Below are 15,208 nucleotides of genomic sequence, written 5' to 3'. Positions count from 1 at the left end.
GCGAAGCCTTGGTAGTTCATTTTTCCTTGGATATCTCTGTAAGTGTTTAGTGAATCATTTCTGTCTGAGACAGTTCCGAGTGCAACAGGGCTCTAGTTATTCAGAGTGGATTGAATTAACATCAGGTGTAACTCAAGCTTAGCCTTATCAGCCATACTGTTTAATACTTACATGAGACCTATTTGTCAAGTTCTTTGATACCTAGATGTTCAATTTAGATTGTATGCAGACGATTTACAGTTCTTCTTTCCTGTGACTGTCAAAGAGCTTGCATTTTTTAACCGTCTGCAGTTGGTGAGATTGGATGAATGCCAATCATTTTCAGTTGAATGTCTCCAAAACACAGATCCTATTTTTTTCTGGTAAGGCCTCCCCTTAGAGGTATTGTTCAGAAAGTTTTTTTTTTTAATTGCGATTAATTAGGAAGGCTGAAACGGTTGTTATTGTTTTGTTAACTTCAGGACTATGTTACAGTGTATAATCACACCTTTTTTCCATTACTGTAGTGCTTTGTATCCTGGTTTACCTTCTTGTATAATTCGGACCCTACGAACAGCTCAAAATGCAGCTGCTGCTCGCTTGCTTACAAATAACATTGTGTTTTGTTCATATCACACCTGTACTTGGAGTTGTACTGGTTGCCCATCCAATGGAGGGTTAGATTTAATGTCTTGGTGTTGATTTTTAAGGCTTTGAGCAATGATGTTTGTTTCTGTTGCTAGTTCTCTGAGAGTTTTTTGACCTTCTCATTTTTGTGTTCATCAGATAAACTTTTACTTGACATTCCTCCTTTTCACCAAATTGATTAATTGAAGACTGTTCTTCTATTTTTTTACATTGAGGGTGTGAAGCAGTGGAATCTGTTACCTTTTAATTTGCAAAGTATGACTTCGCTTCTTCAGTGTCATAAATATTTGAAAACATTTTTTTTTACTCAAGCTTTTGCTGCTGTTTAGTGATGAGTTCTTATGCTGATATTTTACTGATTAACGCTTCTGTACAGTGCAAAAATCCATTTGTTGTGTAGAATGTGTTTTGTTTTTTGTTTTTTTTACCTGTGTATGTAATGCTATCCGCCAAGAGCTGTAGGATTGTGTGTAATAGAAATTTTTAAATAGAAAACAAGCTTGTGAGTTCTTATTTATTTATCTCCATCCACTGATCGACAGATATAACCCGCTGGCTGTGGACTGGTCTGGTGGGACTAAAAGAAAGAAAATTAGTAGGTAAGACACAACACTCACATGTAAGAACCTGGAGGCAGCAAGTTGCTGTTCCAGACAGTGCTTTATTTTCTGCCAGTAATTAAAGTTTTGTTGTGGAATTGTAACAGAAAAGTCAGGTTAGTGTAGAATATTTAAGATTTTAAACAATATGGTAAAAGTAGGAGTACTTTTTAGTTTTTCTTAATTCATATATACCAATTCACTGTAGTTGGGCTGTTCTCCAAGGACAAGCAGGGCATCACTTACAACAGTTTGGGGTGACATCATCCAACGGAGCCATGATGTGGACGCTGCCCAGCATTCTGAATATTCCAGAAGCCTTTGGCAGCCATACCTCGCGTGTGCGGGCGAATTCCCGCCTGCGTCAGTTGCATAGGACTAGCAGGGTTGTTTTTGGGTTTTTTGTCTGTCGTGTTGTTCCTCCTCCTCTCCCCCCCCCCCCCCCCCGGAGTGCAGCAAGCAAAGCAGATCGGTATTTTTTAGGCTTTCTTCTGTGCCTTCCCATACATTTTTTTTTTTTTTCAGCTTGAGTTCACAGGACCTTCTACCTTTTTCTTTTTCTTCATTAGTTTTTCTTAATTTTGCTGGCCCTTTTTTCTTTATTTTTGGCACAACTTCCTTTATTTAAAAAGCAGCTACAATTATTTGTGCCCCGTTGTTACTTTAAACTCCCATTCTCCGAGGACAAGCAGGCTGCTTGTTCTCACTGATGGGTGACGTCCACGGCAGCCCCTCCAATCGGAAAACTTTACTAGCAAAGGCCTTAGGTAGTCCTCGTGCGCCGATGCGCACCGCACATGCGCGGCCGTCTTCCCGCCCGAACCGGCTCGTGATCATCAGTCTTCTTTTGTCCGCGCTCGGGACGGTCGTGTGTTTGCGCCGTTTCGCGCCCCTCAAGTTGACCCTCGCGCGTCTTCGTGTTTTGCTAAAAAAAAAAAAAAAAAAAATTGGAAGAAGACCTTTACGGTCTTTCCCCTTTTCCCGTGTTTCCAGTTTTTGCCCCGCTAAGTTTCCTTTCGTTTTCGGGGTAGGCCCTTTTGAGGCCTCGGTTCGGGTTTTTCTCTCCCTATTTTTGGTGCCTTTACCGCCTTTACGAGTTTTGATTTCGCCGGCGTGATTTTTCCGCCCATGTCATCGAAGTCTTCCAGCGGCTTCAAGAAGTGCACCCAGTGCGCCCGGGTAATCTCGCTCACTGATAGGCACGCGTCGTGTCTTCAGTGTCTGGGGGCTGGGCACCGCCCGCAGGCTTGTAGTCTTTGCGCCCTTTTACAGAAAAGGACTGGGGTAGCGAGATTGGCCCAGTGGAACGTGTTGTTCTCGGGCTCTTCGACGGCAACAGCACCGGGGGCATCGAGTGCATCGACGTCGACAGCTTCAAGACCTTCGACCTCGGCATCGACTACATCGACTGCATCGAGGCATCGACCCTCTGCATCGTCGGTACCGAGACATCGAAAGGCTGCGTCGGCGTCGGTGGTACCGGGACTTCCACTAGTGCTGATGTCGTCGGACGGTGGTGCTTCGACTGGAGTGCAGGTGAGGGCTGTCCATTCCCCTGCTGGTGGCGGTGAGCCTTCGGGTGGGTCTCCCCCTACCCTGAGGGCTCCTGCGGTACAGCCCCCCTGAGACCGACCTTCTTCGGCCTCGGCCCCGAGGAAGCGACGGCTGGATTCTACGTCCTCCTCGTCGGTACCGGGAAGTTCCGGTGACATGCTTCGTTTGAAAAGTCAAAGAAGCATCGACACCGGTCTCCTTCCCGCATCGGTACCGAGAGCTCTGGGTCGCCGAGGGAGTCGGCACCGAGAGGACCGCTCACCCTGTTCAGGAGGTGTCGATGCGCTCCACCTTGGACAGCCCGGAACAGCCTCCACACCCGGAACAGACTCTGACTTCGACGCCTGCATCGGCTTCCATGTCTTTCTCCACAGCCGCTCTGCACGAGAGTCTCCGGGCCGTTCTCCCAGAGATCCTGGGAGAGCTGTTGCGCCCTTCCCCTCCGGTACCGGGGGTGCTTGCGCCTCCGGTACCGTCGAGTGAGGCGCCGGCTGGCCCCTTGCCCGGGGTGAGGTCTCCGGCATCGGTGCCGCTTGCGGTACCGACTGCGGTCGCTTCCAAGGAAGGCTCCCTGACGACGTCGGCAGAGGGAGCTTCGCCGGTGCGGGCGAGGGAGTCTACCTCTCGACGCTCCCACCGTGGCCGTGTTTCCACGGAGTCGAGTCGGGCACGGCTTCAAACACAGGTTCATGAACTTGTGTCTGATACCGATGGTGAGGCCTCGTGGGAGGAGGAGGAGGACATCAGATATTTCTCTGACGAGGAGTCTGATGGCCTTCCTTCCGATCCCAATCCCTCCCCTGAAAGGCAGCTTTCTCCTCCCGAGAGTCTGTCTTTTGCGGCCTTTGTCCGGCAGATGTCTACGGCCATCCCCTTCCCGGTGGTTGTGGAGGACGAGCCCAGGGCTGAAATGTTTGAGCTCCTGGACTATCCTTCTCCACCTAAGGAAGCGTCCACAGTACCCATGCATCATGTCCTAAAAAAGACATTGCTGGCGAACTGGACCAAGCCTCTAACTAATCCCCACATTCCCAAGAAGATCGAGTCCCAGTACCGGATCCATAGGGACCCAGAGCTGATGCGCACTCAGTTGCCTCACGACTCTGGTGTGGTGGATCTGGCCCTAAAGAAGGCTTAAGAGTTCTAGGGAGCATGCTTCGGCGCCCCCGGGCAAGGACTCTAGAACCTTAGACTCCTTTGGGAGGAAGGCCTACCATTCTTCTATGCTCGTGGCCAAAATCCAGTCTTACCAGCTCTACATGAGCATACATATGCGGAACAATGTGCGGCAGTTGGCGGGCTTGGTGGACAAGCTCCCTCCTGAACAAGCCAAGCCATTTCAGGAGGTGGTCAGGCAGCTGAAGGCGTGCAGAAAATTCCTGGCCAGAGGGGTTTATGATACCTTTGATGTCGCGTCCAGGGCCGCTGCTCAAGGTGTAGTGATGCGCAGACTCTCATTGCTGCGTGCCTCCAACCTGGAGAATAGGATCCAGCAGCGGATTGCAGACTCCCCTTGCCGAGCGGACAATATTTTTGGAGAAAAAGTCGAACAGGTGGTAGAGCAGCTCCACCAGCGGGATACCGCTTTCGACAAGTTCTCCCGCCGGCAGCCTTCAGCATCTACCTCCTCAGGTAGACGTTTTTATGGGGGAAGGAAGACTGTTCCCTACTCTTCTGGTAAGCATAGGTACAATCCTCCTTCTCGACACCTGCGGCCCAGGCTAAGCCCCAGCGCGCTCGCTCTCGTCAGCAGCGTGCGCCTCAGCAAGGCCCCTTGGCTCCCCAGCAAAAGCAAGGGGCGAGCTTTTGACTGGCTCCAGCAGAGCATAGCCGATATCAACGTGTCAGTGCCGGGCAATCTGCCGGTCGGGGGGAGGTTGAAAGTTTTTCACCAAAGGTGGCCTCTCATAACCTCCGACCGTTGGGTTCTTCAAATAGTCCGGCAAGGATACACCCTCAATTTGGCCTCCAAACCTCCAAATTGCCCACCAGGAGCTCAATCTTACTGCTTCCAGCACAAGCAGGTACTTGCAGAGGAACTCTCCGCCCTTCTCAGCGCCAATGCGGTCGAGCCCGTGCCATCCGGGCAGGAAGGGCTGGGATTCTATTCCAGGTACTTCCTTGTGGAAAAGAAAACAGGGGGGATGCGTCCCACCCTAGACCTTAGGGCCCTGAACAAATATCTGGTCAAGGAAAAGTTCAGGATGCTTTCCCTGGGCACCCTTCTCCCCATGATTCAGGAAAACGATTGGCTATGCTCTCTGGACTTGAAGGACGCCTACACGCACATCCCGATACTGCCAGCTCACAGACAGTATCTGCAATTTCAGCTGGGCACACGTCACTTCCAGTACTGTGTGCTACCCTTTGGGCTCGCCTCTGCGCCCAGAGTGTTCACGAAGTGCTTGGCTGTAGTAGCAGCGGCGCTTCGCAGGCTGGGAGTACACGTGTTCCCCTATCTCGACGATTGGCTGGTAAAGAACACATCCGAGGCCGGAGCTCTACAGTCCATGCAGATGACTATTCGCCTCCTGGAGCTACTGGGGTTTGTGATAAATTATCCAAAGTCCCATCTTCTTCCAGTACAGAGACTCTAATTCATAGGAGCTCTGCTGGATTCTCGGACGGCTCGTGCCTATCTCCCAGAGGCGAGAGCCAACAACTTGTTGTCCCTCGTCTCTCGGGTGCGAGTGTCCCAGCAGATCACAGCTCGGCAGATGTTGAGATTGCTGGGCCACATGGCCTCCACAGTTCATGTGACTCCCATGGCCCGCCTTCACATGCGATCTGCTCAATGGACCCTAGCTTCCCAGTGGTTTCAGGCTGCTGGGGATCTAGAAGACGTGATCCACCTGTCCACGAGTTTTCTCAAATCCCTGTATTGGTGGACGATTTGGTCCAATTTGACTCTGGGACGCCCTTTCCAAATTCCTCAGCCACAAAAAGTACTGACTACGGATGCGTCTCTCCTGGGGTGGGGAGCTCATGTCGATGGGCTTCACACCCAAGGAAGCTGGTCCCTCCAGGAACGCGATCTACTACTACTACTACTAATACTATTTAGCATTTCTATAGCGCTACAAGGCATACGCAGCGCTGCACAAACATAGAAGAAAGACAGTCCCTGCTCAAAGAGCTTACAATCTAATAGATAATAGATCTACAGATCAATCTCCTGGAGTTACGAGCGGTCTGGAACGCTCTGAAGGCTTTCAGAGATCGGCTGTCCCACCAAATTATCCAAATTCAGACAGACAACCAGGTTGCCATGTATTACATCAACAAGCAGGGGGGCACCGGATCTCACCCCCTGTGTCAGGAAGCCGTCAGCATGTGGCTGTGGGCTCGCCGTCATGACATGGTGCTCCAAGCCACATATCTGGCAGGCGTAAACAACAGTCTGGCCGACAGGTTGAGCAGGTTTATGCAAGCTCACGAGTGGTCGCTCAACTCCAGAGTAGTGCGCCAGATCTTCCAAGTGTGGGGCACCCCCTTGGTAGATCTCTTTGCATCTTGAGCCAACCACAAAGTCCCTCAGTTCTGTTCCAGGCTTCAGGCCCTCGGCAGACTGGCATCGGATGCCTTCCTCCTGGACTGGGGGGAAGGTCTACTGTATGCTTATCCTCCCATACCTCTGGTGGGGAAGACTTTGTTGAAACTGAAGCAGGACCGAGGCACCATGATTCTGATTGCTCCGTTTTGGCCGCGTCAGATCTGGTTCCCTCTTCTTCTGGAGTTGTCCTCCGAAGAACCGTGGAGATTGGAGTGTTTTCCAACCCTCATCACACAGGACGAAGGGGCGCTTCTGCATCCCAACCTCCAGTCTCTGGCTCTCACAGCCTGGATGTTGAGAGCGTAGACTTTGCCTCTTTGGGTCTGTCAGAGGGTGTCTCCCGCATCTTGCTTGCTTCCAGGAAAGATTCCACTAAGAGGAGTTACTTCTTTCTATGGAGGAGGTTTGCCATCTGGTGTGACAGCAAGGCCCTAGATCCTCGCTCTTGTCCTACACAGACCCTGCTTGAATACCTTCTGCACTTGTCTGAGTCTGGCCTTAAGACCAACTCTGTAAGGGTTCACCTTAGCGCAATCAGTGCATACCATTACCGTGTGGAAGGTAAGCCGATCTCAGGACAGCCTTTAGTTGTTCGATTCATGAGAGGTTTGGTTTTGTCAAAGCCCCCCGTCAAACCTCCTACAGTGTCATGGGATCTAAATGTCGTTCTCACCCAGCTGATGAAACCTCCTTTTGAGCCACTGAACTCCTGCCATCTGAAGTACTTGACCTGGAAGGTCATTTTCTTGGTGGCAGTTACTTCAGCTCGTAGAGTCAGTGAGCTTCAGGCCCTGGTAGCCCAGGCCCCTTACACCAAATTTCATCATAACAGAGTAGTCCTCCGCACTCACCCTAAGTTCTTGCCAAAGGTTGTGTCGGAGTTCCATCTGAACCAGTCAATTGTCTTGCCAACATTCTTTCCCCGTCCTCATTCCTGCCCTGCTGAACGTCAGCTGCACACATTGGACTGCAAAAGAGCATTGGCCTTCTATCTGGAGCGGACACAGCCCAACAGACAGTCCGCCCAATTGTTTGTTTCTTTTGATCCCAACAGGAGGGGAGTGGCTGTGGGGAAACACACCATATCCAATTGGCTAGCAGATTGCATTTCCTTCACTTATGCCCAGGCTGGGCTGGCTCTTGAGGGTCATGTCACGGCTCATAATGTTAGAGCCATGGCAGCGTCAGTGGCCCACTTGAAGTCAGCCACTATTGAAGAGATCTGCAAAGCTGCGACGTGGTCATCTGTCCACACATTCACATCTCATTACTGCCTGCAGCAGGATACCCGACGCGACAGTCGGTTCGGGCAGTCAGTGCTTCAGAATCTGTTCGGGGTTTAGAATCCAACTCCACCCCCCTAGGCCCATGTTTATTCTGTTCCAGGCTGCACTCTCAGTTAGTTGGATAAATTGTTAGGTCAATCTCAGTTATGTCCTCGCCGTTGCGAGGCCCAATTGACCATGTTTGTTGTTTTGAGTGAGCCTGGGGGCTAGGGATACCCCATCAGTGAGAACAAGCAGCCTGCTTGTCCTCGGAGGACAGCAGGCTGATTGTTCTCACAAACCCGCCCGCCTCCCCTTTGGAGTTGTGACTTCCCTTGTCTTTGTCTTGCTACATATGGGACTGACGAACATGAGCCGGTTTCGGGCGGGAAGACGGCCGCGCATGCGCGGTGCGCATCTGCGCGCGAGGACTAGCAAAGGCCTTTGCTAGTAAAGTTTTCTGATTGGCGGGGCTGCCGTGGACGTCACCCATCAGTGAAAACAATCAGCCTGCTGTCCTCGGAGAATACCATCTACAGGTATGTAGCATTCGCTTTAGTTGTAAGAAATGTTCATGGTATGGCAAGGTCATCTCTGTGACACAGTGCTTGCTGTGCCTTGGATGCAATCACTAAGCCTAACTGAAAACTGTTCTAAAATGCTGAACTCCCCCCCCCCCCCCCCCCCCTCCAAAGAGTCATGAGACCTTGCGTGAATCTGTAGACAAGCAGAGGATGCAGGCACATTCTGACATTATCTAACAGAGCCTTGTGTGCTGGAACTCTCCAGTTCAGAGAAGTCTAGCTTAGACCTCTCTGAGCATGTAAGAAGTCCCCCCCCCCCCCCCCCCCCGCACTGCTTTGGATGCCCCTCCCTTTCTAGTTGTCTGTCTGTGCGATCATGTCAATAGCTTTCCTTTGTGCTTTCTCAGGCTTCCTTAATCACTTCTTTAAAATTTTAATTTAGGGTGGGGGTTGCAGTAGAGAGGACGGAGGTCTGAGGGCTCCAGCCTCATCATGGCTTATTAGCTACTTATCAGCCCCCTTTGCTCTCAACTTCAGGTGATTTGGCAACGAGAGTTAATCTTATGCCTGTATCATTTAATGTTAGCGGGAAGTGAATCTTAATGGCAACAAGAACCGCAAAAGGGATCGAGAGAAAGTTCGTCCAGGAGATTCCAAGATGGCTGATAAGAGCGCGCCACTCTTGCCGTCCCCCAGCTCCGAGTGGGCTGCTGAGATCATGGCGGAGGTTAGCGCAGTGGTGGAACAGACCATTGGGAAGCAGTTACAAGTCATTATAGATGAACTGAATATGATGGAACAGAGATTTACCGCTATTACTAAAGATATACAAGAATTGCAACATCTTGTTGGAACTTTGGAAGATGAGAACCACGTGAAGGATAAATAAAAACCTCAACTTGATTTCAAGTTCAAGCAACTGGAAGAAAAAGTTGACGAACTTGAAAATAGATCGTGGAGAAATAATTTACGTTTTGCGGGAATACTAGAATCTCTTCAAGATAAAGAAAAAGTTCCTTTTTAGAGAAACGGCTTGCCAGAATCCCTATGCCTTGCAATACTGGCGGGCACTGTACAAATAGAAAAAGCTCACTGGTTGGACCCTCAGAGGGAGACTACTCAGAAGCCCAGGGTAGTTATTATTAAACTGCTAAACTATCTACACAAGCAAAAAATTCTATCAGCAATTAGTCAAGGAAATAAACTTCAATATGAAGGACATACTGTGTTGTGCTTTCAAGATTACTCAGCCACGGTGTCAGTGGCTAGGAAAGCGTTTGCACCGCTGTGTACAAAGTTGGTGCAGCACAAGGTACGATTTTCCTTAGCATATGTGGCGAGACTAAAGCTGATGCAAAATGGAGTTACAAAACAATTTGACACAGTATCAGATTCTTCTAAATATGTGGAACGTTTGATTTCAGAATCTTCAGCATGACTGATTGTAACCCATTTTATGCTAGCCTGCTCTGTTGGAATTTCTGATGAGCATTCCCATATGGGGGATGTTTCTTGGGCTGACAGCGTGAACAAGAAGGGTCAGGATCTAAAAGGTCTCTATGTGGATATATAGACTATGTTGTTGGGCATCAAGAGTGACGTTGAGTAACTGTCTGATATAACTACATCTGTCTGGCAATGTGATGGATGTTTTTGAAGGACATGCTGAGCTCCACAACTCATACTCATCCCCATTTTCTTATCTATCTTCATTACTCCTTCCCATGTTAATTAACATATACTTAAAGTACTCTATTATTATGTTACATTATAGTTCTTAATATTCTTCTTAATGAATCTAATAATTGTAATTCTGTTAACTATGTAAACCACATTGTACCTGCTTCTGTGGGAAAGTGCGGGGTACAAATGTAATAATAAATAAATAAAATAAATACTATGAGACCAATATGGGGAATTGAAGATTTTAAAAAATCCAGAAAGATTAGAGACCTTTTTTTAAAATTTTTTTTTAATTTCTCTGTTCTTCTTGGCGGGCCAATAATGATATTTAAGAGGCTTGGTAATGGCCCATTTCCTTGTCATCAGCAGCAGATGAATCCATTACCTGATGGGTTATGTCCGCCTACCAGCAGTTGGAGGTAGAGAACACTGAACAACCATAGTGCTCTATGGACGGCTAGCTCCATCTGCCTTCAGTATTTCTCTATCTCCCAGCAGGTGTGGATGTAGCTTGATCAGCTCCTGGAAAAAGTTCTGCCTGGGGTGGCTTCTGTGCTTTTGCCAGTTGAAGCTGGGGTGCTGTGGCTGGTAGGCCCACTTTGAAGGCATATAGGTTCGCCCTTTCCCTGCCTTACCCATCCCCCCTGCCTACCGGAATACCTCTGTTGCTGCCTGCCTCCAACTTTCCTCACAGTGTTAAAAAAAAAAAAAGGAGTAGGCATTGATTCTACGTAGCTATTCTGAGGCTATTTTCCACGTGCAGCTTGACCGGAGCTCGTTTGACTCGGTCTTTGAGGTGAGAGTGGTGTCCAGCTCCTCCGGGGAGGTCCCGCGGACGCCGTTCCGATCAGGGTAAGTTTTGGTGCAAAGCCGCCATATTGCTTATATAATTCCGTCCGGTAGGACGATGGCTGCTGAAGCAGTTAAACGCTGCTCCCGTTGTGGTAAACGTAGATCAGCAGCGGGGCTCTGTAAAACGTGCTCTTTAGATGCTAGAGCTGGTACGAGCATGGCGAGCGATGATTCTTCCCACTCAATGGAGCTGGGAGCGGACGCCATTTTGGAAGCACCGCACGCCTCGACCCTCGCTGTTGCAGAGGAGTCTGAGTGCAGGGGAACGCCTCGGTTAGAGGCTACCAGAGGAGCTCCTGTTCCCGTTTCTCCTGATTAGGAGGCGGAGGGTCAGGGTGAGTCTTTCTCCCCAGAGTTTGTGCTTTTATTTTTTATTTTTTTTAATTTATAAATTTTATTTAACAACCATGGTAACAGCATTCTGGAGCAATAAGCTCCCATAACATTCAAAAAATACATTGAAATAAACATGTTTCCAAAATCCTTTTTCATTTTTCTTTCCCCCCCCCCCCCCCCCCCCCCCCCCCCGATCCCTCCCTTCCACTCCTCCCACCCCCTCCTTCCTCCAATTTGGTTTGTTTTAACCCATCTATTTCCCTTAGATTTCAGCCAGAATAGCCTCTATATGCTTCCATTCATCAGCAGAGGAATTAAATCGCCCTCTACGTTTATCTGTCATCTTTTCCATGGCAACCACCATTTTAAGCTTCTCAACCCAGTCCATCCCCATGGGGCCCCTTGTTTGCTTCCATTTCAAAGCCACAGTTTTTTTCGCTGCTGCCAGGCCCATACGCTTAATTCTACACTGCCATTTCTTTCCCCTTCTATTTCCCCAGCCCAGCAGACACCACTTGGGATCGCAAGGTACCAAGGAGCCCACTGCCTTTGTTAGAAGGCTAGTTACTTCTTCCCAAAACCCCTGTATTACTGGACAATCCCACCATATGTGAAAGTAGGTTCCCCTCCCTTTCTCGCATCTCCAACAAACATCCGTCGCAGTCAGGTACATTGCTTTTATTTTATCCGGCGTATAGTACCATCTGCTTAGTATCTTATATGCATTCTCTTTAATGAGAACGCAAATGGAGGCTTTTTTAACCTCCAAGCAGATTCACCTCCATTCGGCTTCAGTGATCTCAGTGCCGAGATCTCGTTCCCAGGCCTTCATAAAAGGTAATTTTACAAAATCACTTCCCTTAATAAATTCGTAAAGCTTTGAAATCCCTTTACCTTTCAAATTGATATCCCCCCACAGATTTTCAAACTTTTCAGTGGTGGTTGGGCCCTCCCTCAAGCCTTTCTCTTTCATAATATAATCCTTCACCTGTGAGTATGCATACATGTCTGACTCTGGTAAGTCATATGTTTTGCTGATTTCCTCAAAACTTCTGATTGCGCCATTCTCCAAGAGCTCCCTAAATCGAATCAGTCCCTTATGAAACCATGTAAAAAACACCCGACTTTCTCCCCCTCCTGGAAATCCAGGTTCTTGAGTTATCCATGCATATGTGGATCTATGTTGATCTCCCCGTAGCCTTTTCTTAAGGGACCCCCAAAGCTGCAACAGGTGAGACACAAATGGATTCAAAGATAGCTTCCTATAGTTTACTTCAGGAATAGAGCTCCATAGCAAAGCATCCAACTTCCCTCCCTGGACAAATATCTGTTCAAGTCGAGTTATCAGTGATAGATCCACCCTACTCCTTATCCCTATCTGTTTCAGTTGAGCCGCCCAGTAATACCAAAGTATATTTGGCATGCCCCTTCCCCCTTGATCTACCGCTCTCCACAAAATCTTTCGGGACAGTCTTGCCTGGTTCCCTCCCCAAACAAATCTTCCTATTTCTGCTTGTATCTTCCCTAATTCACCCTTTGGGACCGGGATGGGTAGGGTCTGAAATAGAAACAATAGCTTGGGCAGTATATTCATCTTTATCGCCGCTATCCTCCCCCACCAAGAGAGCCAGCCTAACTTCCACCTACTTAGGTCCTTCCGAATGGCTCGGAGAAGTGGGGCATAATTCAGCATATATAAGCTATTAAAATCTCGTGGAATGCATATGCCCAGATACTGGAAACTCTCATCCACTACTCGAAATACAAAATTCCTCCCCAGCTGTTCCAACTCTTGTTCAGGTGTCGTAATCCCCATTATTTCCGATTTGTCTAGGTTTACTTTGAATCCTGACCATGCTCCAAATGATTTTAGTTCTCTCATTATTATGGGCAACGTCAACAATGGATGTCCTACATAGAATAGAATATCGTCGGCAAATAATGCCATTTTGTGGTCCCTCCCACCCATCCAGACCCCTTTAACATCCCCAAGCGTTCTTATTTGTTGTGCTAGTGGCTCTATAGAAATCGCGAACAGTAAGGGTGACAGGGGGCATCCCTGACGTGTTCCTCTCTGAATACTAAACTGGCTGGACCAACCACCATTCACCTTGATCCGAGCCACTGGTAATGTGTAGAGACCCTTCACCCATCCTATAAATAGACTACCAAAACCCATCTCATGCATGACATCCCATAGATACTCCCATTCCACCCTATCAAACGCTTTCAGAGTTTGTGCTTTTAATGCATAAAGCTTTCATGCTGAAAAGAGCTCTGCCGCACGTGTCTGACACTGCGCTGGTACCTGGTTGCCCCCGTGTGTTGATGGCCCGGGGCTGGCCGATTCCCCCGAGCGTTGGAAGGACGCAAAACATAGACGGGTAAATTCCCCGTCTGAGAGTGGTGCACTTCCCTCCCCCCCCCCCCCCCCCCCCTCTGTGGTCGGGCAGTGTGGATTCTGAGGGTTCTGGCAGGGCCTCATGGTCTGAAGAGCCAGAGGAAGGTGCCGGTTTGCCACTGGATCTAGATGATCCCAATGCGGTGAGGATTTTCCACCGCGATGAGCTGCCAGCGCTCATTTCTGACGCCTTGCAGGCTCTCTCGATTGATGATCCTGCCAAGGGCGAGGCCTCCTCTGGTAATCCAAGGATGGCGAGTACTAAGAAGCCTGCTCGAGCCTTTCCTGTGCATGACTCCATCCAAGAGCTTATTTCAGCTCAATGGTCTGATCCCGAAGGGCCTTTGAAAGTGGCCAGGGCTATGGGTCAGCTTTATCCTCTAAGTGAGGAGCACTTGGCCCCTTTGGGGACGCCTAAAGTGGACGCCTTGGTCACGGCGGTGACTAAGAGGACCACCCTCCCTGTAGAGGGGTTGCCCTGAAAGACATACAGGACCGGCAGCTTGAATCTGCGTTGAAACGGTCTTTTGAGATCTCGGGCCTCGCCTTAAGGGCATCTATTTGCAGTTCCTATGCTGCCTGGGCCTGCCTTGCTTGGTTACAACAGGCAGTGGAACAGCCCACGGATGGTGCGGAGTCCCTCGCTGAGGTGGCACCAAGGATAGAGTCGGCCCTGTCATTTTTGGTGGACACCCTCTATGATCTGGTCAGAGCTTTGGCTAAACAGATGTCTGTGGCGGCTGCGGCCCGCCGCCTTCTATGGCTACGGCATTGGGTGGCTGACATGGCCTCTAAGCACAGGCTGGTGAAGCTTCCCTTTCGGGGCCACCTATTGTTTGGAGAGGAGCTGGAGAAGATTGTGAAAGACCTGGGGGACCGTAAGCCCCAGCGCTTACCCGAGGATAGGTCGAGGCCTTCTTCCAAGGGTTCTGTGTGGCCCTCCTCTTCCAGACCTCACTTCCTCGAAGCTCGCAGGTATTGGCCGGGGCGCTCTGCTGGGGTTTGTCAACGTGCCCGATTTCAGCAGAGGAACTTCTTTCGCTCGGACAAGCATTCCGCAGCGGCCAGTTCAAGGCCTGGAGTTCAGGGGCGGCCCCCTCAATGACGGGGCGCCGGTCCATTCCTTGATTCCTGCATTAGGAAGACGTCTTTCCCTCTTTCTCGAGGAATGGACCAGGATTACCTCCGATCAGTGGGTCCTGGACCTGATCAGAGAAGGTTACTGATTGGAATTCAGTGCCCCGGTGAGAGACGTGTTTGTGGAATCCCGATGCGGTACTGCTGTCAAACGGGCAGCGGTTGAGGAGACCTTACAAGTCTTGTTGCACCTTGGAGCGGTGATCCCTGTGCCTCCCGCAGAACGCGGCTGCGGTCGCTACTCCATTTACTTTGTGCTGCCTTGCAAAGGTGGGTCTTTCCGACCAATACTCGACTTAAGGTCAGTCAATGAGGCACTAAGAGTGCGACATTTTCATATGGAAACCCTGTGCTCCATCATTGCGATGGTACAGCCAGGAGAATGTCTCACGTCTCTTGACCTAAAAGAAGCTTACTTGCACATTCCTATTTGGCCCCCGCATCAACGGTTTCTCCGGTTTGCGCTGTTTTGTAAACATTTCCAGTTCCGGGCCTTGCCTTTTGGCCTCGCCACAGCTCCCCGCACCTTTTCCAAGGTTATGGTGGTAGTAGCTGCCTTTCTCAGGCGACAGGGTATCCGAGTTCACCCGTACTTCGACGACTGGCTCATCAGAGTGGATTCGGCAGACGAAAGTCGTCTGGCCACAGCCAGAGTGGTCTCAGTACTGCAATCTCTG

At 49.6% G+C, this 15,208-nt stretch overlaps 1 protein-coding gene across 2 annotated transcripts in view; it reads left to right on the top strand.

Annotated features, from left to right (window-relative positions):
* The window catches only part of ZFR2 (zinc finger RNA binding protein 2), a 324,672-nt gene that overhangs the window by 209,923 nt on the left and 99,541 nt on the right, over positions 1-15,208 (top strand). The window contains exon 11 of one of the 2 annotated variants that reach the window (XM_030220047.1): positions 1,170-1,226. The exons of the other annotated variant lie outside the window; for it this stretch is intronic. Within the exon in view, the coding sequence (XP_030075907.1) occupies positions 1,170-1,226 (57 nt within the window). The remainder of the gene's footprint in view (positions 1-1,169; positions 1,227-15,208) is intronic. 2 annotated transcript variants of the gene reach the window in all.

Source organism: Microcaecilia unicolor, chromosome 11 (assembly GCF_901765095.1).
Source record: "Microcaecilia unicolor chromosome 11, aMicUni1.1, whole genome shotgun sequence".
Taxonomy (NCBI): Eukaryota; Metazoa; Chordata; class Amphibia; order Gymnophiona; family Siphonopidae; genus Microcaecilia; species Microcaecilia unicolor.
The sequence above is the reverse complement of the archived record's forward strand: the minus strand, read 5'-3'. Positions and strand labels throughout refer to the sequence as shown.